The sequence below is a fragment of the Furipterus horrens genome, unplaced genomic scaffold (assembly GCF_987537825.1).
Source record: "Furipterus horrens unplaced genomic scaffold, mFurHor1.1.pri manual_scaffold_2, whole genome shotgun sequence".
Lineage (NCBI taxonomy): Eukaryota > Metazoa > Chordata > Mammalia > Chiroptera > Furipteridae > Furipterus > Furipterus horrens.
In genome coordinates, this window is record NW_028327172.1 from 123791983 (window position 1) to 123817479 (window position 25497).

General features: G+C 40.0%; 1 protein-coding gene across 4 annotated transcripts in view; it reads left to right on the forward strand.

Annotated features, from left to right (window-relative positions):
* SGMS2 (sphingomyelin synthase 2) overlaps window positions 1-25497 on the forward strand; it is a 98395-nt gene that overhangs the window by 66331 nt on the left and 6567 nt on the right. For all 4 annotated transcript variants that reach the window (XM_090266390.1, XM_090266387.1, XM_090266389.1 and 1 more), the window contains 3 exons: window positions 13336-14015; window positions 17463-17580; window positions 22789-22942. In XM_090266390.1, the coding sequence (XP_090122516.1) occupies window positions 13561-14015; window positions 17463-17580; window positions 22789-22942 (727 nt within the window). In that variant the 5' untranslated portion in view covers window positions 13336-13560. The remainder of the gene's footprint in view (window positions 1-13335; window positions 14016-17462; window positions 17581-22788; window positions 22943-25497) is intronic.

Genomic DNA, 25497 nt, shown 5'->3' on the forward strand with positions numbered 1-25497 from the left:
TTAGTCATAGGAACTCTGTTGCCTCAGATTTGTCAGCAGAGGAGTATGCAGGGGAAACCAACAAGTAGAAAGCAAGGAGGTGAGACTGGGCCATGGCAGTTCTACCCCCCACTTCCATTTCCTTGCCTGTCCACTCTCCACTCACTGCATGGCCATCTCAGCAAAAGTTATTTTCTGTGCCTCTGTCTCATTCCCTGTTCTCCCAATGACATAGGAGGGTTCCTGAAATCACTGGCCCTTATGCAAAGAATATGAGAATAAAAAGTTGCTTTAATGTGCAAAGAAAGATGAGAGCCAAGGTCCCACGTGATAGCCTTGATTAAATAAATGATCATAGTTATATTTTACATATTATTTAGGTAGAATTTATTTACATTGTGCTATTTTAATTGTGTTTATTTATTTACATATAATAACTAATAGTTTCTGATACATAGACTCTGCCTCTTTTGACGTACAAAATTAATTCCAGTTGTAGTTGTGTTTACTGTTGCCACGGTGGAAATGTTTCAGCATAGGTTGTCCCCAGATTTTCAATACTACGTTGCTGTGCAACAATGCCTGCCTCTAATCCCTACCCCAGTTTGGTTTTCCATCCAAATATTCAGGCCTCTCCTGGTTTTGGTGATTGATACTCAGCTCCATGGCCTCTCTGCATTCCTCAGGCTGTAAGCTGATCTTTTACAGAATATGTCTTACTTTGGGCCCCAAAAAGCCATTTAAGTGCAGCCATCATGTTATTTTTAGTTTTCTATATTTTCTTTCTATTTAAGGCTTCACCATAAAAAGAAAAGAAAAGAAAAAAAGAAAAACCTCTTGCTTATTCTTGTACCTCTTTTCTTTTCCATGCTCATTTTACAATAACCTGCTGTATATTGGAACTAAATTTCTCGTGTTATGGTATTCCTAAAAGAAATAAAACAAGAACTGTGTATCCTGTTCTAAATTTTTTTGTTTAAAGGAAATGGGCAGTTGGCTAAGGACCACTACGTAATCAATGGTATGCAGACATTCATTCTGTGGTCTTTATTATACCAACAGCTGCCTACACTTTGGGATGAAGTGTTCAAGTTCCAGAGAGGACATTTAGTAGAGTAAACAATGAAAGACACATTTGTTTCTTAGAATCCTTGCTTTGCAACTTTGTGAACCAGCACAATTGGTCACAAATGGAAAAAGTCTTGAGGGAGCTGTTCTCCCTGTTTTAAGAGACAAATACATCAAAACATTTCCACACAGCTGAAGGTTGCTGGATCATTTGTTCTTGCTCAAGACATTGAGACTTAGTTCTAAAAAATTTCATACTCCCCTACCAGAGCATATGTCTGCTAGCAATCATTCTGAATATCCAGGTACACTGTTAAAATGCATTCTTTTAGACTCAGGATTTTAATCTTTTGAGGTACTTTTGCTGCCTCTTTCCCTTGTGTTGAATTGGGTTGGGGAATCTGGGTCCTCTTTCATAGATCCAAATCTAGGAAACATAAATCACCATTAGTAGGTTATTTGCAGAAACCAAAGCCTAGATTGGAAGCATTGGTCAAATAAGAAATAATTCATTTAAATACAACATAGCAGTTTAAATTCTGGGAGAAACTAGAGGCAAGTGCACTGACCTTAATGGCTTGGCAGTTGCTTTTTATAGTCTCACACCGTCTGAAAGCAGTGGCTTATTCTGCCAGCCATGCGAAAGCAGCTCTAGAAAATACACAGGCCTGTGTTTTTTGACGGGAGATGAAAATAGCATATACCTTATATGTGTAGAACACATTCTTTATTACTTTATTTGTGGAACATTTTTGTGGTTTGCATAAGAAAATGAGAAATGTAGGCTTTTACAGGGCTTTTTGGTTCTTCCCTGGTCCCTTTCCTTAGAGTGAAAACCATGCTCTGCCTTGAGGACCCAGGTGGACTGAGGCACAGGACTTTCAGATACTCAGAGCTGTGTAGTCTTCTTCATGTCTGTACTCCCCGTGGCCCTCAACCAAGGCCTGTGTAACACCACACCTGAACCACAACAAGCAGATGGAGCTAATTTGCTGAAGGTGCAAATTCTAGAACCTTCCTTCTCCTTAGTTTTTCAGTGTTAATCTGGCTATCAGGAAGTGTCCCCTGAAATCTCTCAGGCTGTATTAAGTTGTTTCCTGAATTTGTGTTGTTAACACAGAACACTAAGCAAAATATAATAATAACCCACTGTACTTTAAATACATATCAGAATGTCTAATTCTAGACTTTAGACCTCTGCAAGGAAATTGTGTAGCTCCGTGTCAACTTTTCCCAGCAGCACTGGGATGGAGTAAGCTTCTTGTTCGTAGACAGCTGCCCCCTGCTGTAACCATGGCAAGTACTAACCACAGGCACCTGGTTAGATGTTTCCCCTAAAGTCTCTGCTTTTGCCTCCACATTAGAGCCAGATTATTCAACTCCCTTCTATAGATTCTTGCTTAAAGGTAATTTCACTTAAATCTCTAAAGAAAGTGATAATATCCTTTTCTAATGCATTAGTAAACAGCAAGCAAAGTTTCAAGATGCTATTTTAAGATACCCATTTAAGTGGCCTGTTTATATTATTCTATGCAGACTTTTTTGAAATCATATAAAGTAGACACTCAGTTTGGTCAGCATATGGTAGACGGAGAAATCAATAGGAATATTTCTAAATAATCTGAAGGGTATGGACTAAAGGAGCTTTATTTAAAAGCACAGAATTCTGAAATTATTTTCAAGAAACTGTTTTCTTCTTCTTATTCTTTAGCATGTTTTCCTGTAATAAGATACTATGCTTCCAAGCCTAAAACTGTTGTTGTTGACAAGGAAATATACGGTTGACTTTGATAATGATTTCTTAATTTACTAAGAATGAGTTCTTCAACATCATTGAGAAAGTGTGTGGTTCGGGGAGTATAATGTTAAACGGTTATGAGGCAGGAGATAGCACAGGAAAGACTCTGAGACTGTGCTGCTCTCGCCAGAGTCTAGCGTCTTGGTTGCCAGGCAATGCCTTTGAGCACTTAGGTAGGATGGATCACAGACCAAGGCAGAGAGGAGGAGGGAGACATGTCTCACCCACTAACTCAGCAGTCCTGAGCCTCATCCGATAATATTGCCAGGTGTTCCAACATCCCAAGAAACACCATGCTAACATGGGAGGAGGGCAGTCCTTGAAATTCTATGTATCAGTCTCCACTGTCTGGGAAAGAACACCTTGAAATGTATTCATCCCAAGGCCTAGAAGGGGGAAGAAGAGGGAGTCCATGGTGCCCAAAGAAAGAGCCCATAAAACAGCTTTGGTTAATTGCTTAACTCTGGTCACTCTTTGTTTTACAAGGGAGTCCTTAATGCTTATAGGAAGAGCCCATAAATAACAGGGGAACTGCCCCAACTTTCACTCCCCACTGTCACATACCTGTTTCACAACAAGATGAACAAAGGGGTCTGGAGCAAGGTAAGGATTCAGGCTAACAGACCCCCACACACACCTAAATTTGGGAGTCATGTTCCCCCCTCCCCAGGGAAAGCTGGCACCACCTTTACCCATCAATCAGTATGTACCTTCGTCACCCCATCTCGTCGACTATGTAAGTCCTCAGAACAAAGGACCAGGGGCTCTTGCCACCCTTGCCTCTTGCTGCCCTTACAGTGCCCTGCCCTGAACCTGTGCCTTTCACCCCCACCTCAGCAAGGCCCATTCTCATCTGTGATTACATATCACTGATAAACCCTGCTTGCATGCTAATAGACGTGCTGACCTGTAATTCTTCACTGGGTCAGCAAGAAGAACCATTAACAGTTAGATTCAGCTTCTGATTCTCTCTTAAACCAGCTGTTGTTCTTAGGAGAAAATATCAGCTCTGATGTGGGACTGAAATATCTTTTAAATTTATTAAATGGAGTGTTTTTTATGGTTATCGGAAACCCCTCACTTTAATAGGTAACCTGCACAGATGCCTATCCCAGAGTAATAAGTATTAAAACCCACAGGAATCAGTTTCTAAGTATGTAAGTCTTCAGGGCATCTAAGGAAAGTGAAGAATGTAGAAGCAGATAATTATCACGTTGTTTAGTTAGGCTGTTAGATGTAGCCTTTCTGATAAAGTCTCCCGGGTGTTTATGCTAAACAAGTGCTGGCTGCCTTTGTTTAATCACTGAATGTGGAGCCAGCCTTGCCTGTTGTATGGAATGATTCTAGTGACCAAAGAGCTACCCTGCAGGGTTTCTCCATTTTTCCTGAATTAACAGAATTAACAGTTCATATTATTCAAAGTACCAGTGTCTGTTTAAATGATAGGTGATGTCTTCTGTTCACCTGCTAAAGTAGGTAGGTAATTAAATAAAAAGATAAGCCTTCAACCCAGCTTATTCTCCGAGGCCAGTGGTATATCACATGGCACTGGCAGTAAGTTCAGGAATGGTGCAAAGTACAAAATTCCAGGCTAGTTCTTTTACTAAATACTGAAAACATTTATCTAAAAGAGGAAAAAACTCCTTGGCATTCTCCCCATCCCAGCCTCCAAAATTCTCTAAGCTCCCCTAGACCACCAGGAAAGGGGTGGGGATTGAGGTAGGGGGAAGCATAGCCAGCTTTTGGGAAAAGGGTGTGATGTGTCTGCTCCCCCCCCCCCCCTTTAGCTCTGAGAACCTGTGATTTACAATATCCCAAAGGAAATTTGAAGGATTATTTTAAATAGTTCCTAACCTTTGATCCCGTTTTACAACCCTCTTCAGGGTCCTGGTCTGTCTGCCTGTCTGCCTAACTGTCTAATCCATACACTCGATCATTCTAATCTGTTTATCCTGTCTGCCCTACCCTCTCAGTTATTCCTTTGTTGTTGTTTTTTTGTTAAATTGTGTTCCCCTGTGACTCCCCCTCTCTGTAAGTTTCCTCTCCTCCCACTGGAGAGCTTTCCTTCCTTCCCGCCCACGGCTGCAGTTTTTTCTTTCCAAAATACAGTGTGATCAGATCTGATAGTCAGAATTCTCCAGCCACCAACAAAAAGATTAACAGCAAGAAAATAGAGGCCAAATTTTAAAACATGGTATGGAATATTTTTCAGGTCAAATTTTAGTGAAGATACTTCATTGTATCAATCTTACTTAACTCAGAAGCAATTGATACTGGCCGAGGACTGTTCGACCCTCTCAACACTCTCCTACCAGTATCCCAGCCCCATAAGTCATTGTTTCCAAATTTGCACAGTTAATATTTGCTCATAGTAAACAAGAATTCATTTCAACAAGTATTAAGTTGTCTACCGGGCGTGTTAAACTGACCAATTTTCTTTCGTGAGAAAGAAGACAGACCATCTTATTTTCCTTTTAATCCAACTCATACTAAGTTTTGATGACCTCTGTTAGAAAACACAGCTGTTTTTTTATCATTATATTATTTAGTTACACGTTTATTTTTGGAGCACAGTTTACACATTTTGTTAAACCATTTACCTTTCATTGGCTGTTTCTTGGTCTTGTCTGTAGAAAACTTAGAAATGTGTGTTATTTCAGAATCACTGCTAAAGAAGTGCTCAGCTGGTAAGTACAGCACTTTAAAGGGATAAGTGAGCCTGGATTATAATAGAGCATGAGATATTCCTGGATTTTCTAATTCTTTAGAAGCAGCTTCCTCCGTGGGAGCTATCTTCTTTTTAACAGCTTAATAAATTATAACTTGCTGTAAAACTCATTTGTCTCAAAAGGGTACAATGAAAGGACTTTTAGTAACTTTACAGAATTTTGCAGCCATCGTCACTAGTTTTAGAACATTTTCATCACCCCAGAAGGAAATGTCTAGCCTATTTGCCCTTCATTCCTACCTGCCGTCCCAGGCAAGCATTATTAATAGGTGTATCTTTCTCTTATAACAACAGAACTGATGTTGTCCAATCTACCTTCATATGGAATAGTAAGTCTTAGGCAAAAGACTCGGATTCCAGGAATTCAGGTCTAATTTCAGCAAGCCCCGAATATACCTGCTGCCCTCAGTAACTGCTGACTCCAGTAACTGCCTATGCTCTTCAGTTATCCTGTTTAACAAAGATATCTTTTCTGCTGACAAGATTTTAGTAACTTCCCTGTTTTCACAGCCTACTTCCCTATCACTAGCTCCATCTGGACTCTTGAAAGTCCCACCAACTCCACCCTCCCCTCCGTTTCTGCTTGGGGCTGCAGTCATTCCAGACTCAGCCCACCTGCTGGACCTCCCCAGTAAAGGCTTTGAACTGGTTTACATGTCTCCTCCCTTATTCCTTGCAGGAATCCAACAGTGTGTATCAGAAATCAAAATGTCTATCCTATACCCAACCATATCTCTCCCAAAGTTCTGGAGGGCAGTCATCAGTAACTGATTTTTCAGTTCTATTTTTACATTAAAAAATGTCTTTCCCCAATCTTTTCTCTGAATTGTGTCACCAAGCTACCTTAAAAACCTACTCATTTCCCTAATTTAAATCTATAAGACCTGTACAAGTAAATGTGAGGGCTCATGGCAGTATAAAAACTTATAATGCTCTTTCAAGGACTCTTTGCCATGTTACTTTGGTTGGGAAAGTGTTTCACAAATATACATGACAATTTTTTAGTAAGCAGTGGATCTTTTTTTCAGTTTTCAAAAACTTTCTAGTAAAAATATTTTAACAAATTTTGTGGGTGCTTCTGCAATGGAATCCCATTACTCATAAGGCAGGCACCCTTGTATCCATAAGCTTGTTAGTCACTTAACGATTTTAGGTAGGAAGATTTTTATAAACAAGCTAAGCACTAAGAATGTTAATAAGGAAATGCTAAGATGTCGTAGTCTCAGAAAAAAACCTTTCCAGGCGTAAAATTTCTTGCTAACCTGGATCCTTTTAACATAAAGCGATATACCTGTATTATAAATTTAATATGGTGGTTTACTAGTAACAGTTACTGTAATTAAGTGGCACATATGAGTAACAAGGAAATACCAGACTTTTTCCCTTCCCCCACAAGAGGTATGAATTATATATTAATTTTTTTCTCAGTACATATTAACTTTTGCAAAATTACAAAGATTAAAAATGCTTGTAATGTTATCTAGAGGACTTTCCTGTGTAGTTACGCATTGCTTCAGGGGTGGGGGGAAGAGCTGATAATTGATCATCTCAGTGTCTTCCACTGACCTCTATGTGTAATGGATGGCACTGGAGGCAGTGGTTTGCCGTTAAGAACGGGAGCCCCTGAAGTCAGATTTCTGGCTCAGATCTGGACTCTGCTACTTCTTTAACCTATCTGACCTTGAGCATCTCACTTTATCTCAAATTCTCTTCTTTAAAATATTTCCTAGGGTTGGTATGAGGGTTAATTAGATGATACGCAAAGCACAGTAAGTATACATTAAGTAACATTTACTAATGACACGAGTAACATTTACTGAGAACTGTAACTTTGTGGCTGTTTTATTCTACAACTTGACTTTTTAAAGGCTTTTTGGTGACAACTGAGTTTTTTAAGGCCTGAGAAAGCTTTTGTGTCTGTTAATAAACTCATCAGCTACTTGTTTTCATTGATAGTCAATTCAGGACCTAGTTTCAAGACCTAGTTTTTCTTAAACCCTGAAGCTCAATGTATAAGTCTCTTTATTTATTATCCCAATTTGAAAATGTTAGAAACACATTTTATTTGATCAGTGTTTAACTTCCATCTTCAATAGATTACATAAAAGTAACAGGTTACATTAAAACCCATATATAAACTTACATGCTTCCTTAATTTTAAACTACATTTACATATTTATTTTATTTTTATCTTACTTTATTTTATTTATTTATTTATTTGTTTATTTTTTTACTATGGATGTTGCAGTGATGGGAGGAAGTTGGGTTTATTTATTTATTTTTTTAAATTTTTTCCCCCAACTTTTCTTTATTGATTATATTGTTACAATAGTTCCAATTTTCTCCCCTTTACTCCCCTCCACCCAGCATCTCCCTCCCCCAGCAATCCCCCCCCAAGTCCATACCCATGATTTGTAAAAAATAACTATCCCTCCCTCTCAGATATTAAGACCCTTTGTAATCTTGTAAAGGACAATGGGCGAAGGTCTCAAGCTCCTCTAGCTGCTTCAAGCTGAACATGGTCGTCGTCCTACCTACCCTTGGGTCCAGAAATCCCTAATAAGAGTGGGGGTGTGGAGGGGAGGGTGGCCTTCCCACATGGGGAAGGATTGTGCAGACTCCAGGTCAGTTGGCTGTCCCCGGACAACGGCGTGCTTGGTTTAACAGGCTGGCATCCTTGTTGTGTTCTGGGGGCAACAGATTTGGCGAAAAGGGTTAAAAGACATCATTCAATCCATAACTACTAGATGACAAAAGGCAGGGATTAATTTTTCAATGTTCCACATAAGGGGAGAAAAGAAAAGGGGGGGGCTTCTTTGGAGGAAGGTGTGCTAGGCACATCTTGCCTGTCCAAAACACTTTTGCCCACCATACTTAATTTGGGCTGAGGGAAATAGTTTATGTTTCCCCCCTCTCAGACCTCTGGGCCCTTTCTGTCCAAGCCATTAGGATAGAAAAGAGAAACCAGTTTTAAAGTGAAGCCCACAGACCACCCCATTCTTCCCCAACCCAGCCATTTAGTTCAGCCAAACCGTTGAGTCTCAGGAGGCAGCGCTGCAGAGAGGATTAAGTGAGGCTTATGCGTACAGACAATCACTCAGGTAATGCAGTCATAGGCTTATGCCCTTTGAAAATAGAAAACACATGTTAATTTATGTAACATAACCAAAAAACAAGTCTCCAAATCTGTAAGACTGTCTTATTGGGAAGACATCCAGTTGCAAGGCACTTGACATTGTACTTGCCTGCAACTTGATTCTCTTTTGGTGATATCACAGGCATGGTTTAATTTTCAAGTGAAACCATATTTTAAATGAGAAGAAACTTTTAAGACGGTTAGCTGCCCTACTTTATAGTCTGCCACTGATCATTGTGATTTTCCTTGAATAGTGATTTTTCTCCCTAAGATTACCCTCCTTGTCTTTAAAGGGACTACATTAAGTCCATTTTTAATTTATCCTGTTTATTTGCATAAACATAACAAGAGCAGCAAATGATCACTTATGATTTTTAGTTCTACTTTGCTGGAACTTACCCAAGGAACATTTAGGGTGACCCTCAGTCTGCTCTTCAGGGCACAGAAGCTGGGTCACATACCCGGCATTCATCCTTGCCTGTACACACCTGTCCTTTCCAGGTCTTTCTGGTTTTCCATTGTGCCTTAAGGTCCCTTCTAGCCATCTTTCAGGAAAACAACCTTCGTTCCTTCCCTGGGGAGATTGCTGCGGACTGCACAACCAACCATGGTAGCAGGCCTTTTGTCTCGCGGGCTTTTATTACCTTTGAAAGTCATTCCCAGTTCCTCAGGGTTTTTTGGTAACAACCTGAGCCCAAGTATGTCTCCTTTAGGCTTGACATTCCAGTCAAAGACTTGGTCAAAAAAAAAAAGGAACCTCTATTAACAACTGGTCTTATTAGTTCTATGCAAAGAAACTTAAGTCATTACTTACTTGTTTAGAATGCCAAACTCTGGAGAAATCAAATAGGGAGAAAAATATACAACGTGAAGGAAAATCTTTGTCATAATATTCACTGAACTGGCATTTCCATATTATTTATTTATTTCATTTATTTATTTATTTATTTATTTACAGTTCCCTCCCTACGACTCCTTGCAGGAGTCCCTACATTTACACATTTAATATATTATCTTCTTGAACACTTCGAATTTATAACCAAGCCAACATACAAATCCAGCAGCAAAGAATGTGTAAGCCCTTAGACCGGAGTGCATGTCTGTGCCATCAGAGAGCCTCAGGTCAGAGCTGCGATGGGAGACGTGTTGTGAGTTTCACACCTGCACCTATTCTTATAGCCTCAAATATGTGTCACATGGCCCCTTCCCCTTAAACTATAACCTCTGATGTGAGTTACTGAGATTCTACATCTATTCAGATCTAAGTTTTTGCTAATTTAATACTGTATCTTTCTTATATACTATTTATATATTTGACTTACAGATTTGTAGTTGCTATATCAAAAACACAGTATTTTATAATAGTAAGATAACCATACTTTATTTAATACCCTGTCTTTGGATGTTATGCTATTTCCAGTTTTCAAGCATCCTTGTAGAAATATTTTTTGAACATCCTTATTTCCTTTGAATAACTCACAAAATAGAAAAACTAGGTGCCATTTCCCCAATATTAGTTACGTAATGTAGTCTAATACCTGCTGGTGCAGACCTTCAACTGATGCACACACGTACTTCCTGGTGAAGCTGAGAATCATTTTGTCCATTAAGGAACGATTCTATTGGGATTATTAAAAGAAAATGACCGTTACATATTAATATGGTAATATCAAGCCGTTTGTGGTATAATGGAGGTAATAGAAATAAAATACAGAAGCAAAATGATATGTTTTCTTGTAATTTGACCAAAAAGCTTCTAAAGTTAGTTCTCTTAAGGATGAAAAGAGGAGCAGCAGTGGAAGTTTTTTTCACCAGATATTGGAACACGTATTACATAGTTAAAATTGTGAAATTGGCTCGAAAGAGCATGGCTATAAATACTTCTATTTCTACTGTTAAAAACTTTCCCCAGAATCACATGGATGTTGAATTTTATCAAATGCCTTTTTGACCTCACTCAAGATGATCATCTTCTTTTTACATATATTTCTATTTTATTATAATCACTTACTAATTTGAAACTTTCCTTGCATTGCTGGAATAAATCATACCTAGTTCTAAAAAAATACTAACAAAACAATATCAGTGTTCTAAAAGTTTCTGAGTTTTGCATTTGTCTTCAAAAGGAAGATGAGGCTATAGAGATCTCGAGCTCTTTAAGTGTTATCTAGGGTAAATTCTGATATTTTGCAATGTAAGAGTACTTGGAAAGCTGCTTTGTGCTCCAGCATAGTACCCTAACAGGTGAACTATGGGATTGCCATCAGTGGAGAGGAACTATTGTGGCTTTTGTCACTTTCCCAGATACTGACTGGCAGGGAAGGATCACCATAGGAATGCGTGTGTTGTAATCATCATCTTGATGACAAACACTCTGGCCAAGACTGTTTGACACATGCTGAATGTACTCTGTATATTTAATCTTCTTAATGAAATCCCAAAGAAAATACCAATCCAGCCGCTAAGGACAGGAAATGGGCTTTGCACTCACAGAGGGCTCTTACTCTCAGGAGTGCAGAGCTCTTCACGATTAATTATTTCAGTCATCCTCACGGTTGTCCCATGAGGTGGGTGGCTGAGCCCTTAAAAAAAAAAAAAGGTAACTGATTGCGTTTTCTTCTGTTCTACATTCTGTGTTCTAGAACTGGGTCGCTACCTTAGAAAGACCATCTGTATGTTGGTTGGTGAACCTGTGTTTTAAAATCTCAAGCATCTTTCACATATAAATGCCAGGCTCCAAGCAGATGTGCAATAGTCAAGTTGGAGGAAATTTGGGTGATAGTCTGGTGAGATGCTATGAGTGGTATAGTCCAGAGTTGGTAAAAAGAGACAGCTAATGGCTGAGTTAGTGCTTTGGGACCTCGATTAGAAATAGTCATGAAGCTTCGTTTTTGACACTATCTTACTGAGGCACCTCTTTATTATACTTGCTCTTCCCACAACACTGTGCTAGGTCACTCCAGGGAACATCTGTGAGCCCCATTTTAACAGAGAGGAACACGACTTCTTGCTCATCCTACTCTAATGGATTAGTAGCGGAGGGTTTTCACAGGAAGAGGGGAAAGTGAGATGTCTGGAACGCTTAGCTGGGCTCCATCCTTCCCTGAGCCTCCATTTCTCTGCCAGGGTGACTTTCCTCCTGCTTTTGCTTCCTCAGAAATGACAGTGCCTCTCCACGGACACCTCTTGTCAGGAGAGCAGGAATAGGAGTAAAGCTGTTTTATCTAGTGATCACCTTTTTCTTCCTTTTACAATATGCCATTCGGTCTTCTCAAATTGTTTGGTTGTTTTAGTTCTTTCTGTCTCTTCTGTTAGGGAGCTCTTTGAGTGAATGTTCAGGTTGGTGTCATTTTGTTGTTTTTTAACTCCTTTTAATTGCCCCCACATACCCCTCATCACTGGGGCACTTAGGTGCACAATAAACACTGGTGGCTGCTCTATGTGCCACCTAAACTGTCAACACATGTGGCCTTTACGTATTAACTGTGCCATTTTAACAACATTTTCTTTTCTTTCATTAAATAAAGGCTTAGCTGTCACCACTTGGAGTTTTTTCTCCTCATTTTTTCCTGAAGTTACCCTGAAAGAAGAGAGGGCTTTAAAAATGCAAAGGATTATGCTTAAATTGTGCAGTAGACTCATGCTGGGGACTAATTACAAGGTCTGAAAACCCCTTCAGGTGGCCGGGTTCTGTAGTAGGACTAAAATACCACTTTCCTAAATTGAGAACAGCTGGGGCCCTGTTGCCGGCACATATAAAGGGCCTGTCCTGGCGCTCTGTGTTGTGAAGAAGCCTTGGCTCTTTGGAGACTGCGGAGCTTCCGCGAAAGGCACCCTTTCCTCACTGGGGTCCTGGTGGGTAAGTGCCCCAAGCTGATCCTCTGAGTGCCAGTTTTTATTGTTCACCAGAAATGGTGGTGACTGCATCAAAACGTTACTAATTTACCATGTTGGTTGTAGTCAATTATTTTATCCTTCAAGAAACAAGTAGAGCTTGTTACCTCAATGAGAGATAGCTAAGGCTGTGTTATTTCGGAGGCTGTCAGCTTTCCTTGTGGATGGCATGCATCTCTGACTATAAAAGGGTAAACTGAGGCAGTTCCATTTAGTTCTTGAAAATGTTCTGAAGAGTAGTCACTTGAAAAGATTCCAGATTTTTAATAAGAAAATAGGAAGTTGACTGTTTGGACAAATGCTGAAGGTAACAGTTATTCAATGCATATCATCAGCTCATCACAGTGTTTTGCTCTTTAAGGTTCATAGAAAAGGTGCAGCCTTAGGAACGAATGATGTGATCTGGGGAGGTTCTAGTTTATTGTGACTTCATGGTTAGCAACAGGTAATAGTTCATGATGAAGTGTTTGCATTCTGGGTCCTGGCTTCTACTTAAAGAAATTTAAAAGGAATTGATAAATTGACATCAACTCAAAAAGAGAAGAATTCCAAGATAAAGCAATTCAATATTTTCTAATTAAATTAATCTCAGCAGCTCTAAATGTTCTGACGATATATTTATAAAGCAAATGGCTTTGGTATTTGTTTCCGTATTTTGATAATGTTTTGTTTTGGGTGGTTGACAATTGGGCAGGCACAATTTCTGAACATAGTTTTGTTTTGTTTGGACAGGTGGGATAGTGAAATCTTTGGGGAGAAGATGGTCTTGCTGCCCTGAGTGGTGAGTGTGCAGCAAGCTGCATGGGAGGAGCAGTCAGCAGGCCGCTACTTGCTACATTTTGCATCAGGGAACAGAATTCGTTGAAGAATCCATGTCGGTCTTGGAAATAGAAGGAGTAAAAAACGTTTCTACGAAGAACTTTACCACCTCTCTTTTGATCTAAAGACTGGGGGACAATGGATATCATAGAGACAGCAAAACTTGAAGAACATATGGAAAATCAAACCAACGATTCGGCGAACACTTACACAAGACCTGCTGAACCTGTTGAAGAAGAAGAAAAAAATGGCAACGGTAAACCTAAGAGCTTATCCAATGGGTTGCGAAAGGGCACCAAAAAGTACCCGGACTATATCCAAATTGCTATGCCCACTGAATCGAGGAACAAATTTCCCCTAGAGTGGTGGAAAACAGGCATCGCTTTTGTGTACGCGCTTTTCAACCTCGTCCTGACAACTGTCATGATCACAGTTGTACATGAGAGGGTCCCTCCCAAGGAGCTCAGCCCTCCACTCCCAGACAAGTTTTTTGATTACATTGATCGGGTGACATGGGCATTTTCTGTATCAGAAATCAATGGGATTATATTAGTTGGATTATGGATCACCCAGTGGCTGTTTCTGAGATACAAGTAAGTAGCTCATGTTTTTGTTGTTTGTTTTTTGGGGGTGGGGGGTGGGGGGAGGGTCACCCTTACTTTTTATTTAGGTGAGTAGATGTGTACCTGAAATTATCTTTCTTGGTTTTATCTCGTAAATTCAGTCTTATTCAGGTATTTGATGAAAGGAAGCAATAGAAAGATCTACCACATTGGATAAATCCAGTCACTATTCACTGAACATTTATGGAGCAACTATGTATGAAAATGACAGCTATATAGGAAAGACTGGAAATGCTGTGGTGGGTGACTCAGAGTTTATGAATTTAAGGTGCAGTTGTGATTTCAATCAAGAGTCCTGGAGAGTAATACCATTCACTTCATCATGTTTGTGTTATTTCAGGCTCTTGACAGGTGGGGAGAGGGGTAGGCTGGGCAGCTTGCTTCTCCCTTACTCACAATATGATGGCTGTATCAGTCTATAGACATGAGCATGCTTGGAGGTTTGCTTTTATTCAGGAATTCTCAAATTTTCCATTTCTTTCCCTTTTGCCTATTGGCAGTCCAGTCACATGAATCCGTGGAAGAAACAGAATTTAGAAACGGGTCCGTGCGGTTTTGGTTTTAGATGTCTAAAGTAAATGTACTGTCTGGTTTGCCCTGTGGCACCACAAAGGAGCCCTCAGTTCCCTGCCTGCAGCCCGCCTGCTTTGGCATAGCAGGAATCAGGAAGTGCGAAGCCAGGGACTTCTGCTTTGAAGACACTAAAAAATAGGGCATAGCTCTGAAGTGGTTATTTTCTCTTTCCTGTTAATTCCATAAAAAATAAAAGCCCCTGTATTTCCCTTCTCGTCTCATCCATCATTCACATATTTATTCTCCACTAAGATTCTAGTAATTAAATCACTAAAATATAAGTTTAATGAAAACATTGGCCACAAACCGAGGCTTTTGGAAATGTATGCTGATTTAGTCGATACAATACAAAAATTCAAAATTTAGTAGGGTTTTAATATTAATGCCTCATTTTTAGAAGAGGGAATTTATGTTATATTGTTCTTTCAATTTGTTCTTGCCTTGAGGTTAGAAGAATTCAATCTATCTTTGCTAAAGAGCCCTTACATGCAAGTTTGCAGTTTTGAAAATTTATTCCACAAACAAGTCATTCCTAAGCATTTTCCTTTAAGTATCTCTCTTAATGTGTTTCCTTACTATGTGTAAATAAAATAGCTATCAATTTTCTTTTACTTAGCTTAACTTTTTGCTGCTGAAGTTGTCAGTGATAGCATGCTTATGCTAAAAGTGAATTATATTTGTCGAACTTCAGGGTTTTTCTTTTTCATGTCTGGAATTGACACTGAAAATAGAGACTGCCTGGACCAAAGATGTTTTATTTCTCCTCTAATTTTGAGCCAAGTTTTATACATATATGTGTGAAAAGAGAAATTTTCCAGCTTGCAACCTGAAGTCTAATCTCAGTTTATTTGAATCTTCACCTGAGAGTTGCTGACTGCCTCTTTATCATAACCTTAGCTTTTACCATGTTAAAACTAGTGGTCATGTACCTGGCCACATATTTTAGTGATATCTACTATTTCCGTTACAACCCATCATCAAAAACTTGTTGGGGAAATCACACTAATTTTTCTTCATTTTCCAGGTAGAATTGGAGCTTATATTTTATTAACTAGTGGAGTCGTTTTTATAACCTGTTTTGAATATTTCAGCTAAATAAAAAATTTCTCTCAAAAGTTCCTTCCAAGCCATGGGAAAAAGATATTAGTAGTAGCTCTTTTTCTAAATAAGGCTGCAGAATGCATGTTTCACCTTCTTAGTTAATTTTCTGTACAGGTGAACTCAAAATACTGGAACGAATGTAATTGACTCATAATAATTCCTGCTTATTAGTTCACCTTGTCTAACACGTGGAGCATAGTTCAGAACTCTTTGGGGGACTAGAGTTGAATGGAAAGGTGAATTGATTTTCACTTAACCAAATTCAGAGACTTGGCACTATTTATCACCTGTTCCTTTTTAGTCCTAGGAAAGGCAGAGCCTGAATACCAAGCCTTTAAAAGAAGAGCCTTGCAATAAATACATACTTTTATCAACCAGTCAAGGTGCTGTTTTTCTCTACTTTGACCCCAGAAACCCTGGAATATTCTTAAAATAGCTAGTGGAAATGGGCATATAAACTTATATTTGTACATGATTCTTTAAATAAGAAGTCCCAGCAGTTACCTGAATTAGAACCTGATACATGTTAGACCACAGTCTTATAAAAAACTTAAAACATGCCACATGCCCAAAACTGCCTGTTTTTTCCAGAAGTCTTTGACCACACCAGCTTTGGAAGTTTGATAGGTCTGAAAATGGGCAACCTGGAATAATACAGTTTACGTACTTGGGAAGTTACAAATAGTAATTCTAGGGGCTTTCTGGATCCCACCCATCTCTTAATCCACGGAGCCCCAAGTTTGTAGGCCCCATCCCATAACTACACAACAGAAGAGGAACTGGCATCTTCCACCGGAAGTGAGGATGCTCAGCCTCTTGATGCCTGTTTAGGTATCCTTGAGACAGCGATACAAATGGGCAAAACCCTTCCCTGTGGAGGACAGCATGCTCAAGTCCAACAGCTGGGAACCACTGCCTTAGACTAAGGACATGGGTGGTATGGGACAGGGACTAATGTTAGTCAAGGCAATTATCTTCACCAAAAAATATGAAGTGAAAAAGGACTTGTGGGTGGGGTTTTTTTTGTTTTTTACTTCTTTTTTTTTGTTGGCCTTTTTTTGTTCAAGATGGCATAAAATAAAGGTAAAATAATCCGTTTATTACTTCACTATCAAATATTCTTAAAGGCACCAGGATGCTCTGAACTTCTTCAAAATGTTCTCTGAAAATCTATAGTATAGTCATAGAACAAATAGTTCATACCTAGGTTGTCAGAATACTTATGGATGGATGGTCCCCAAATAAACCTGCTTATTATGTAACAGGTTAAATGAGTTGTCCCATCTCCCTGTGTGTCCAATTATGCAGCATCGCCATAGCTCATTAGTTAATTCCTCTGTGACCTTGGGGTTGCTTATAACTTTGATAGGTTCTCAAGAGGGGGTTTTATTAATGCACTGAGTTGACTGCAACATAGAGAGGCTCATTGAATTCTCTCACAAAGAGTGACTTTTTTAGGAAAGGTGGTTTTCTAGAGCCTTCGGTCTATTTTAACTCCTCCACTCCCCACAGACTCACTCCTGTGGGGCCCAAACCACCCAGACTTATCACAGCACGTGAGGCCTGCAGTGCTGCCTCGCCCTGGGATCATAGGGACAGGCAGCTCAGAAACAGGCTGTGAAACTGTGGTCTGTTGATGCCATTCTGTATTATTTTTGTATTCTGTTAAACACTGTTCTGTATTGCATTAGCAACAGAAACAACAAGTAAACTTGTTTTTCCCCATCCTTATTATTCCTTTAGGTCAATAGTGGGGCGCAGATTCTTTTTTATCATTGGAACTTTATACCTGTATCGCTGTATTACAATGTACGTCACGACTCTGCCTGTGCCCGGAATGCACTTTCAGTGTGCTCCAAAGGTAAGCGCCACTGAACTACCGCATTGAGGAAATCAGGAATACATTATTAAATATTTACTCTCAGTTACACATTCTTCAATACACTTTCATGTGTTCACTGAAATCTAGTGTATTTTCTGTTTTCCTTTAGATTGGGGGGTGGGGGGATAAACGTGTGTTCATACCATGTATATCTTTGTGCATAAAAATTTATTTTCTGCTAACTGAAAGTTGTTATTGGGAATTTGACTCTGTTGTTTTACCCCCTCTTTACTTCCTCACTTATGCATTCATTCTATAAGTGCTATACTCTTGCAAAGTACCAGGCTCTGTGGTAATAGCATTGACCAAGAAGTTCTTCTCCTAGAGTTTATATTCTGTTGTGGGGTGACAACTGATAAAGAAATGTGTAACCTGTCACATGGTGATAAGCCAGGTGGCTATCAGATGAACACTAAGGCTGAGTAAGAGTGAAAGGGACTATGGGGGAGGGGGGTAGGTATTTTTTATACAGAGGTCAGAAAGGCTTCTTTAATGAGAAAACATTTGAGCAGAAATCAAGATGAGGGAGTGAGCCACGTGGATGGCGTGAGAGCTATAGGCCAAGAAAGTAGGTCAGTCACGGTAAATTTAAGGGAAAACAAGGAGGCCCTTGTGTCTGGTAGAATTCTGTAGGTCAAGGTTTTGCAGTTATGGTTCCTATAAGACCTTGTGGCCATGGTAGGAACTTGAACCTTGGTGCTGGCAAGTGAGGAAGAAGTAAGAAGTCATTTGATTTGGGACACATTTTGAAGATAGAGCCAATAGGCTATGCTAATAAGCTGGAGATGGGTTTAAGAGAAAGAAGCCAAGGATGACCCGTTTTTAGCAGTTGGAAAGACAAAGTGGCTTTTTGCCGAGATGGTGTGGGGATGGACACTGCAGCTGTCTGAAGCAAGATCCGCGGCTTCTCCAGGGAGCCACTTCCTGAGAGAGCTGTTGGTCATCTTGGACCCCAGTGTACCCTGGTGTATAAAAAAGAAAACTTAGAAATCCTGTGCTTTCTGGACGAAGGAATGAAGTCTAGCATCAGATTTCACTGAACACTAAGCAGATGTCCAAAGTGGAAGGAAAAATAGAGTTGTTGCAAAGAGTCAACAGTCTCTCTCACCAAATATAGGTGTGGTTTGGAGAAGCTGTAATTTTCCAAAGCCATCAAAGCCGAAAGTATCTGTAATTAAAACAGTGTACATATTGAATTTAAACATTGGCTGATTTTTTAGTGGAGCTAAATTAAGGCATGGGAGAAGTTCAGAAACATAATAAACATTTCTAAGGGGTTATTGCATTGTGTTCAGTGAAGAAATGGCCACAGAAAAAAAGGCAAGCCCATCCTAGTAATGGATGAGGTTTGCAGGGATGAATTGCTATGATTACAGAAAGAAAGTATCCTCCGTGGAGGAGTTGCAATTTTCGGAAGCCACATTAGTAAACATACCCCTGGATAACCCAGCTACAAGTACAGTGGAAGCTCTGGTAGCATCCTTACTAATCAGGCTGAATGTGCCTGACTCATGATTCAGTAAAACAAACACAGTCACTTTGTGTGATAGAAGTGATGTGGTGGTGTAGAACAGGAGTCAGAATTGCATTCTAAATGTGGTCCAGCTGCTGGCTTTGAGTGCTCCATAGATTGTGCGGTTCAAAGGCTATTAGATAATCTGCCTGTCTCCTCTGTTGCCAATGGTAGGATGCCCTTCGTGACTATAAGCAATGACAGAACTGTGTATACTGAAACCACTCCTTATGGCAGGGTGTCAGGTCTAGTCACTGATGCCTCACACAACTTGTTACCCGTTGGATGTGGTCACCACAGGACCATCCTGTGATAGGCCCCTTGGTGAAACCCTTGCCTTTCAGTTTCCAGCTGCCTTCCCCCTTATCTGTCGTCTCGTTTTCTTAAGTCCTCTGCTTATGATTTGCTTCCAAACCATCAACCCAAGCCTTTGTTTGCAGTCCCAAAATCTGTGTTCTGGAAAGTGTGTTTAAATAAATTTCACATGAAATTACATAGCTTTTAAAATCCACTTTGCTACATACAAGAATGTTGGGCTGGCATAGATACAGTCCCTTCGCTGAGAAAATTTCCCCCCATAGATGTCCAAAGGACTCCTCCTCTTAATTGAAGGGAGTGTGGATGGTAATGTCTCTGGTTTGGCAGTAGTCAAGTTGGGCTCTCTTGCACCTTATTTTTTTGTGTGTGGAAAATGGTGTGTGGTGCCCTGGCTGGTGTGGCTCGGATGGCATCCTTCCACAAGCTAAAAGGTCGCAGGTTCAATTCCTGGTCAGGGCACATGCCTGGGCTATGGATTCTATCACCATTCAGGGTGCGTGCGAGAGGCAACTAATCAATGTTTCTCTCTCACATAAATGTTTCTCTCCCTCTCTTTCTCCTTCCCTTCCCCTGTCTCTGGAAGAAGAACTTAAAAAAAGAAAGAAAGAATATGGTGTGTGGTGGTCATAGTTTGAGGAACCCTTAAGAATAGAGTCCTCTCTGCTTTGGCTATGATTGATGCTTCTCTTAGCTTTCATCTTCTGATGTCTGAAAGTGAGGAAATTAATAGAAACTAGGATCTTAAGCGGTGTGTGATAGGGGATTCCAGTGAAATAGAACAGAACTAGAAAACAATCCTTTCATTCCCAATTCTATCTCCCCCACCATTTCCCAATATCTTTTCTATGCTCCTCTCTCTCTTTCCCCCCACCCCCCTCAGGTTTTATTTACCATTTTCACTGGGCATGATCAGACATCTCAGGGTAGCAGTGACAAGACTGAGGATTAAGAAATGAAAAAAGACAGCAAGAAGAGAGTCCTTCCTCTGTTCTGTAAAGGCACTCTGAATCAAATGCTCTCAGAGATCGCCACGCACCAGCACTGCTGAAAGAAAGAGGGGAGAAGGGAAATGTCTGGCTTATTTTAGTTCCTAATCTGTTTCTACCCTTGGATCCCTCCAACCCCAAGTAAAGGGGCTGATGGCTTTAAGTACTTCTGCCCTAAAAAGCTAGAGTATTGACTTGGAATGAGTGAGTGGATAAAAAAAAATGTTATGGTTTTGAGGTAAAGAATAATATGTCCTTTTAAACTGGGAACACGGTGGTTGGGCAGAGTGTATGTTCCTTTATATTTGAACTCCATGTTGACAGTTGTTTGTACCAACTGCATGACAAATTCCCGAAGGGCTGTGGTTCATCTGATAAAGCACATGGCTAGATTCCTCCCTCCACGTCAGGGCACATCACATCCTTCATGTAGTTTGCAGTAGTCTTTCTTGAGCTGCACCTGACAGAGTACTGACCTTCCTCGGCTGTGGATGCTTGACTGCCCTCTAGAGCCTGTCTCTTCACAGCAGGATCACCTGTAACTTGGCACGTTTACTTCAAGAGTTGCTGTCAGCTCTTGATAAAAAACACATGAGTTCCCTTGGTTTTTGTCATCTCGGTTTGCCCTAAGCAAACTTTTGAAGAAGGTTGTTTCTTCAAAACCTCCTTTTTCTCCCCCTGCCCTGTAATCCTGGCTTACATCATTTTCTATTGGAGACTTGTTCTCAACTGTCATGGTGTGTTTGCTCTCTTACAAGGGTTACCCAAATACTGGAAAGCTTTCCAGGCTCGTGAGATTGTTATTATTGACCCATTGCGTCAAGGATTTCTGCCCCAAGTAGTTTGTGCTGGATAGAATGGATTTCCATGAGCTTTGGAGGCTACTTTAAATCCTCTCTTCTGAGACTCTCTGCCCATCCATCTGTACACATCTTAATCTCCTTAGTGACCATATATCCACCTGGACAAGACAGTACTTGGCCTTACCACCAAACAGTTTAACTGGCATCGTGCTAAGCTTGCCATGCTTCAGGGACCAGCCGCCCAGAAGGATCAGCGTTGAATATAAAAGGCAGCATGTCACACAGCTGTCTCCTCGGAGCCCAGATGAATAGTCATTGATGGTCTTTCTATATTTCTCTTCTCATGAGTTCTGTTACTCAACCTTATTTCCTTATCATTCTTTTGGGGGGGGTGGGACCCCCGCTCTGTAACAATTCCTTCCTTTCAGACTTAAGACCCTTTATAATCATAAAGGACAATGAGCAAAGGTCTTGTGCTCCTCTAGCTGCTTCAGGCTGGACATGGTCGTCAACCTACCTACCCTTGGGTCCAGCCAGAAACCCATAATAAGAGTGGGGGTTTGGAGGGGAGGGTGGCCTTCCCACCTGGGGAAGGATCTTGCAGACTCCAGGTCAGTTGGCTGTACCCAGGCAATGGCGTGCTTGGTTTAATAGGCTGGCATCCTTGTTGTATTCTGGGGGCTGTCTCATTCTTTAATTTTCTAAATATAGCGAGTTTATTCTACATTGGTCTTAAATCCTCCATGTGGCCTCCCAACATGGCAGTATTCCAATTTTCCATGCCTACCATATTGACTAACTCAGTCTACTTCTCCTTCTTGAAGGCTTTATTTTTAATGGGACATAAACTTGTGACTATTGCCTGAAACTCCTGCCCAGCCCATCATTGTTTTCAGGTCATCATGGTGGCCTCCAATGGCTTCCACATCCTTGTCTAAAGGAGCTCTGTTCTGAACACAGGTTATTTCTTTGGGGGATGTTTTTCCTGATCAGAGCTACTCATCTTTATAGCTGCCAGTAGATTGCTAATTTATTTTCAAACCTACTTAAAGCATTTAATGTGTTGCAGCGTCCCTTTTTAATTGTGCTTGATCAAATGTCAGTACAGCCATACTTACACTTTAGGCTGCCTACTTAACACAAGGTATGAATACACTGTATAATATTAGTAATGTGGTATGCAGCTGAATCAAATATTAACCATCCGAAACCCTGACTTCCCCCTGCAAAGAGGAAAGAACGGAGCTTTGATCTTTTTGAGCACATAGCTGTGGTGAAGTCATTGGTTATTAATATTTTTAAAAGCTTTGCCCAAGGACACAACATCACCAAAACGTATTATTAGTAACATGTTGAATAATTTAAAATGAGTTGCTAAAACTGGCCAATATAATGTATAAAACCCAGTCTGAGGAACTTTCCCCTGAGGTTCTTTATGACTTTTTACGTTAAAAAGAAAAAAGACAAAATCACAACCTAGTGACCTTTCTAAGTACCCCACAAATTAGGCTGAAACATCATTTTACCAGCTTGTAAATTTTCTTCCTGATCTTCTTATGTCATTCAGCTCAACGGAGACTCTCGGGCAAAAGTGCAACGGATCCTGCGGTTGATTTCCGGTGGAGGATTGTCCATAACCGGATCGCATATCTTGTGTGGAGACTTTCTCTTCAGTGGTCACACAGTTGTGCTGACACTTACTTATTTGTTCATCAAAGAATGTAAGTACTAACTCATTCCCACTTGATTGATTGTTGCACTGGGAGGGATCCCTGGGCCCTGAAACTGATGGGCACTCTTATTCTATTGGAATTGGTAGCTGTGAGAGAGAAGGTCAGAGAATTAGTTAGCTTTCAGTCACTTCAACTAGTCATATGTGATTTAAACACTGAAGGCAGAAAACGTGGCCCTGGCTTCTCTCTAGCATTCAGCATGTCTCCAAAACATCTCCCTCCTTGGTCAGTATTTCTCATGGTATGAAAAGCTTTTTACTGTTGGAATCAAGAAGAACAATTATTAAGTTTATTGCAAAAAAATCAGTGCACTCTAAAGCCAAATGTAAATGACTTGAGGGAAACTACCATTGTCTATGAAGTTTCCACTCCATCATTTCAAATAATTTACTGTTTTTTCCTTTTCCTTTTTAAACCATTTCCTTGCCCCAATTTATTCTAATGTCATCATTCGTTTGGTTTAATAGCATCTTCATGAACCACTTTGCCAATACTGATCATTTTCTTTATCAGAAGAATTATGGAGGCAAGAATTTGAGGTATCTTGCCTGATTTATACACCGAATTCCCATTATATAAAATCCTAGTGTATCTGGTGACTTCAATGGCTTGAATAATGTCTGGTTTATTGTGGGTTGTATTTGGTTTTAGCTGCCTAGCAGATCCCATTCTTGTAGATTTCTGAGGTATTGTAAATGTAGGCCCATTACCTCAAAATCCTTGTGCAATTTTGGTGCTTCCCCTCCATTTTTGCAAAGCTGGTCTGTGATGACCTTCATCTTTATTTCCAAGATACACCAATGTTTCTCAGAGATTGATCTCAGTTCTCAGCCCTTACTTAGCATATTGTAAGGGTGGTGCTTTACAGAGACCAGCAGAGGGCGGCCTGCCCACTCTGCCCTCCTTCCTCTTCCCTTATGCCTTGGCCTGTCATAAATCTAAACAGGTTTGGTATCATCTAAAGGCCATCAAGGTGTGGACATCAAGGTTTATCTTCCAGTGGTGGAGAAGTGAAGTCTTGCCCCATAGGTTGCGTGGAGTGTTAGGTTTAAGTTTTGCTTTCTGGGCAGTATGACAAAGTGTTGACATTCTCTGTGGTAGATGCAGTAAAGTCATTTTTTTTTTCTTTTTGGTGAGAATTGTGTAGTTTCTGAGTTGTTTCCTTTGTAAATGCTACATGTGAACTTAGAAAAGATATAGTAGCATGTTGAGTGTGTGACTTTCATCACACTTGACTTTTCAAAATTTTTAAAAATTATGTTATTGATTTTGCTATTACAGTTGTCCCAATTTTTCCCCCTTTGCCCCCACTTCCTCAGCCAGTCCCCACAGCATTGTCCATGTTCATGGGTCATGCATATATGTCCTTTGGCTACTCTATTTCCTATGCTGTACTTTACATCCCCATGACTATTTTGTAACTATTAATTTGCACTTCTCAATCCCTTCACCCTTTTCACCCATCCCCCAGGCCCTCCTCCTATCTGGCAACCATCAAAACTCCCTCTGTATCTACGATTCTGTTTCTGTTCTGCTTGTTTTATTTTATTTTTTTTAGATTCAATTGTTGATATGTATTTGTTGCCATTTTATTGTTCATAGTTTTGATCTTCTTCTTAAAGATGACCCTTTAACATTTCATATAATGCTGCTTCAGTAGCTTTTTCTTGTCTGTGAAGCTCTTTGTCTGTTCTTTGATTCTAAATGATAGCTTTGCTGGTAGAGTAATATTGGTTGTAGGTCCTTGCTTTTCATCACTTTGAATATTTCTTGCCAGTCCCTTCTAACCTGTAAAGGTTCTTTTGAGAAATTAGTTGATAATCTTATAGGAACTCCATTTTAGGTAACTAACTGCTTTTCTCTTGCTGCTTTTAAGATTCTCTCTTTGTCTTTAACCTTTGGAATTTTGATTATGATGTGTCTTGGGGTGGGCTTCTTTGGGTTCACCTTGTTTGGGACTCTGTGCTTCTTGGACTGCTATGTCTGTTTCCTTCACCTAGTTAGGGAAATTTTCTGTTATTATTTTTTCAAATAGGTCTCCAAATTCTTGTGCTCTCTCTCTTCTCCTTCCACCCTCATGATATGAATGTTGGTACACTTGAAGTTGTCCCAGAGGCTGTTCACACTGTCCTCATTTTTTTGGATTCTTTTTTCTTCTTGTTCTGATTCCAAATCACTGATTTGATTATCGGGTTCACCCACTCAACTTTTGATTTCCCTGTAAATTGTTCTTATTTGATTAGTGTATCCTTTGTTTCTGACTGGATCTTTTTTATGCTCTGAGGTCCACTAATTTCCTTATAACCAGTGTTTTGAACTCTGCATCTAGTAGCTTGCTTGTCTCCATTTTAGTTCTTTTTTTTTTTTTTCATTTTTCTTTCTCTTTTTTTTTTGGAGGCTTTCTCTCATGTGGGCCACATTTCTTTGTCTCCTCATTTTGGCAGCTTCCCTGTGTTTGTTTCTATGTATTAAGTAAAGCTGCTACATCTCACAGGCTTGGTAGTGTGGCCTAATGTAGTAGGTATCCTGTAGGGTCCAGTGGC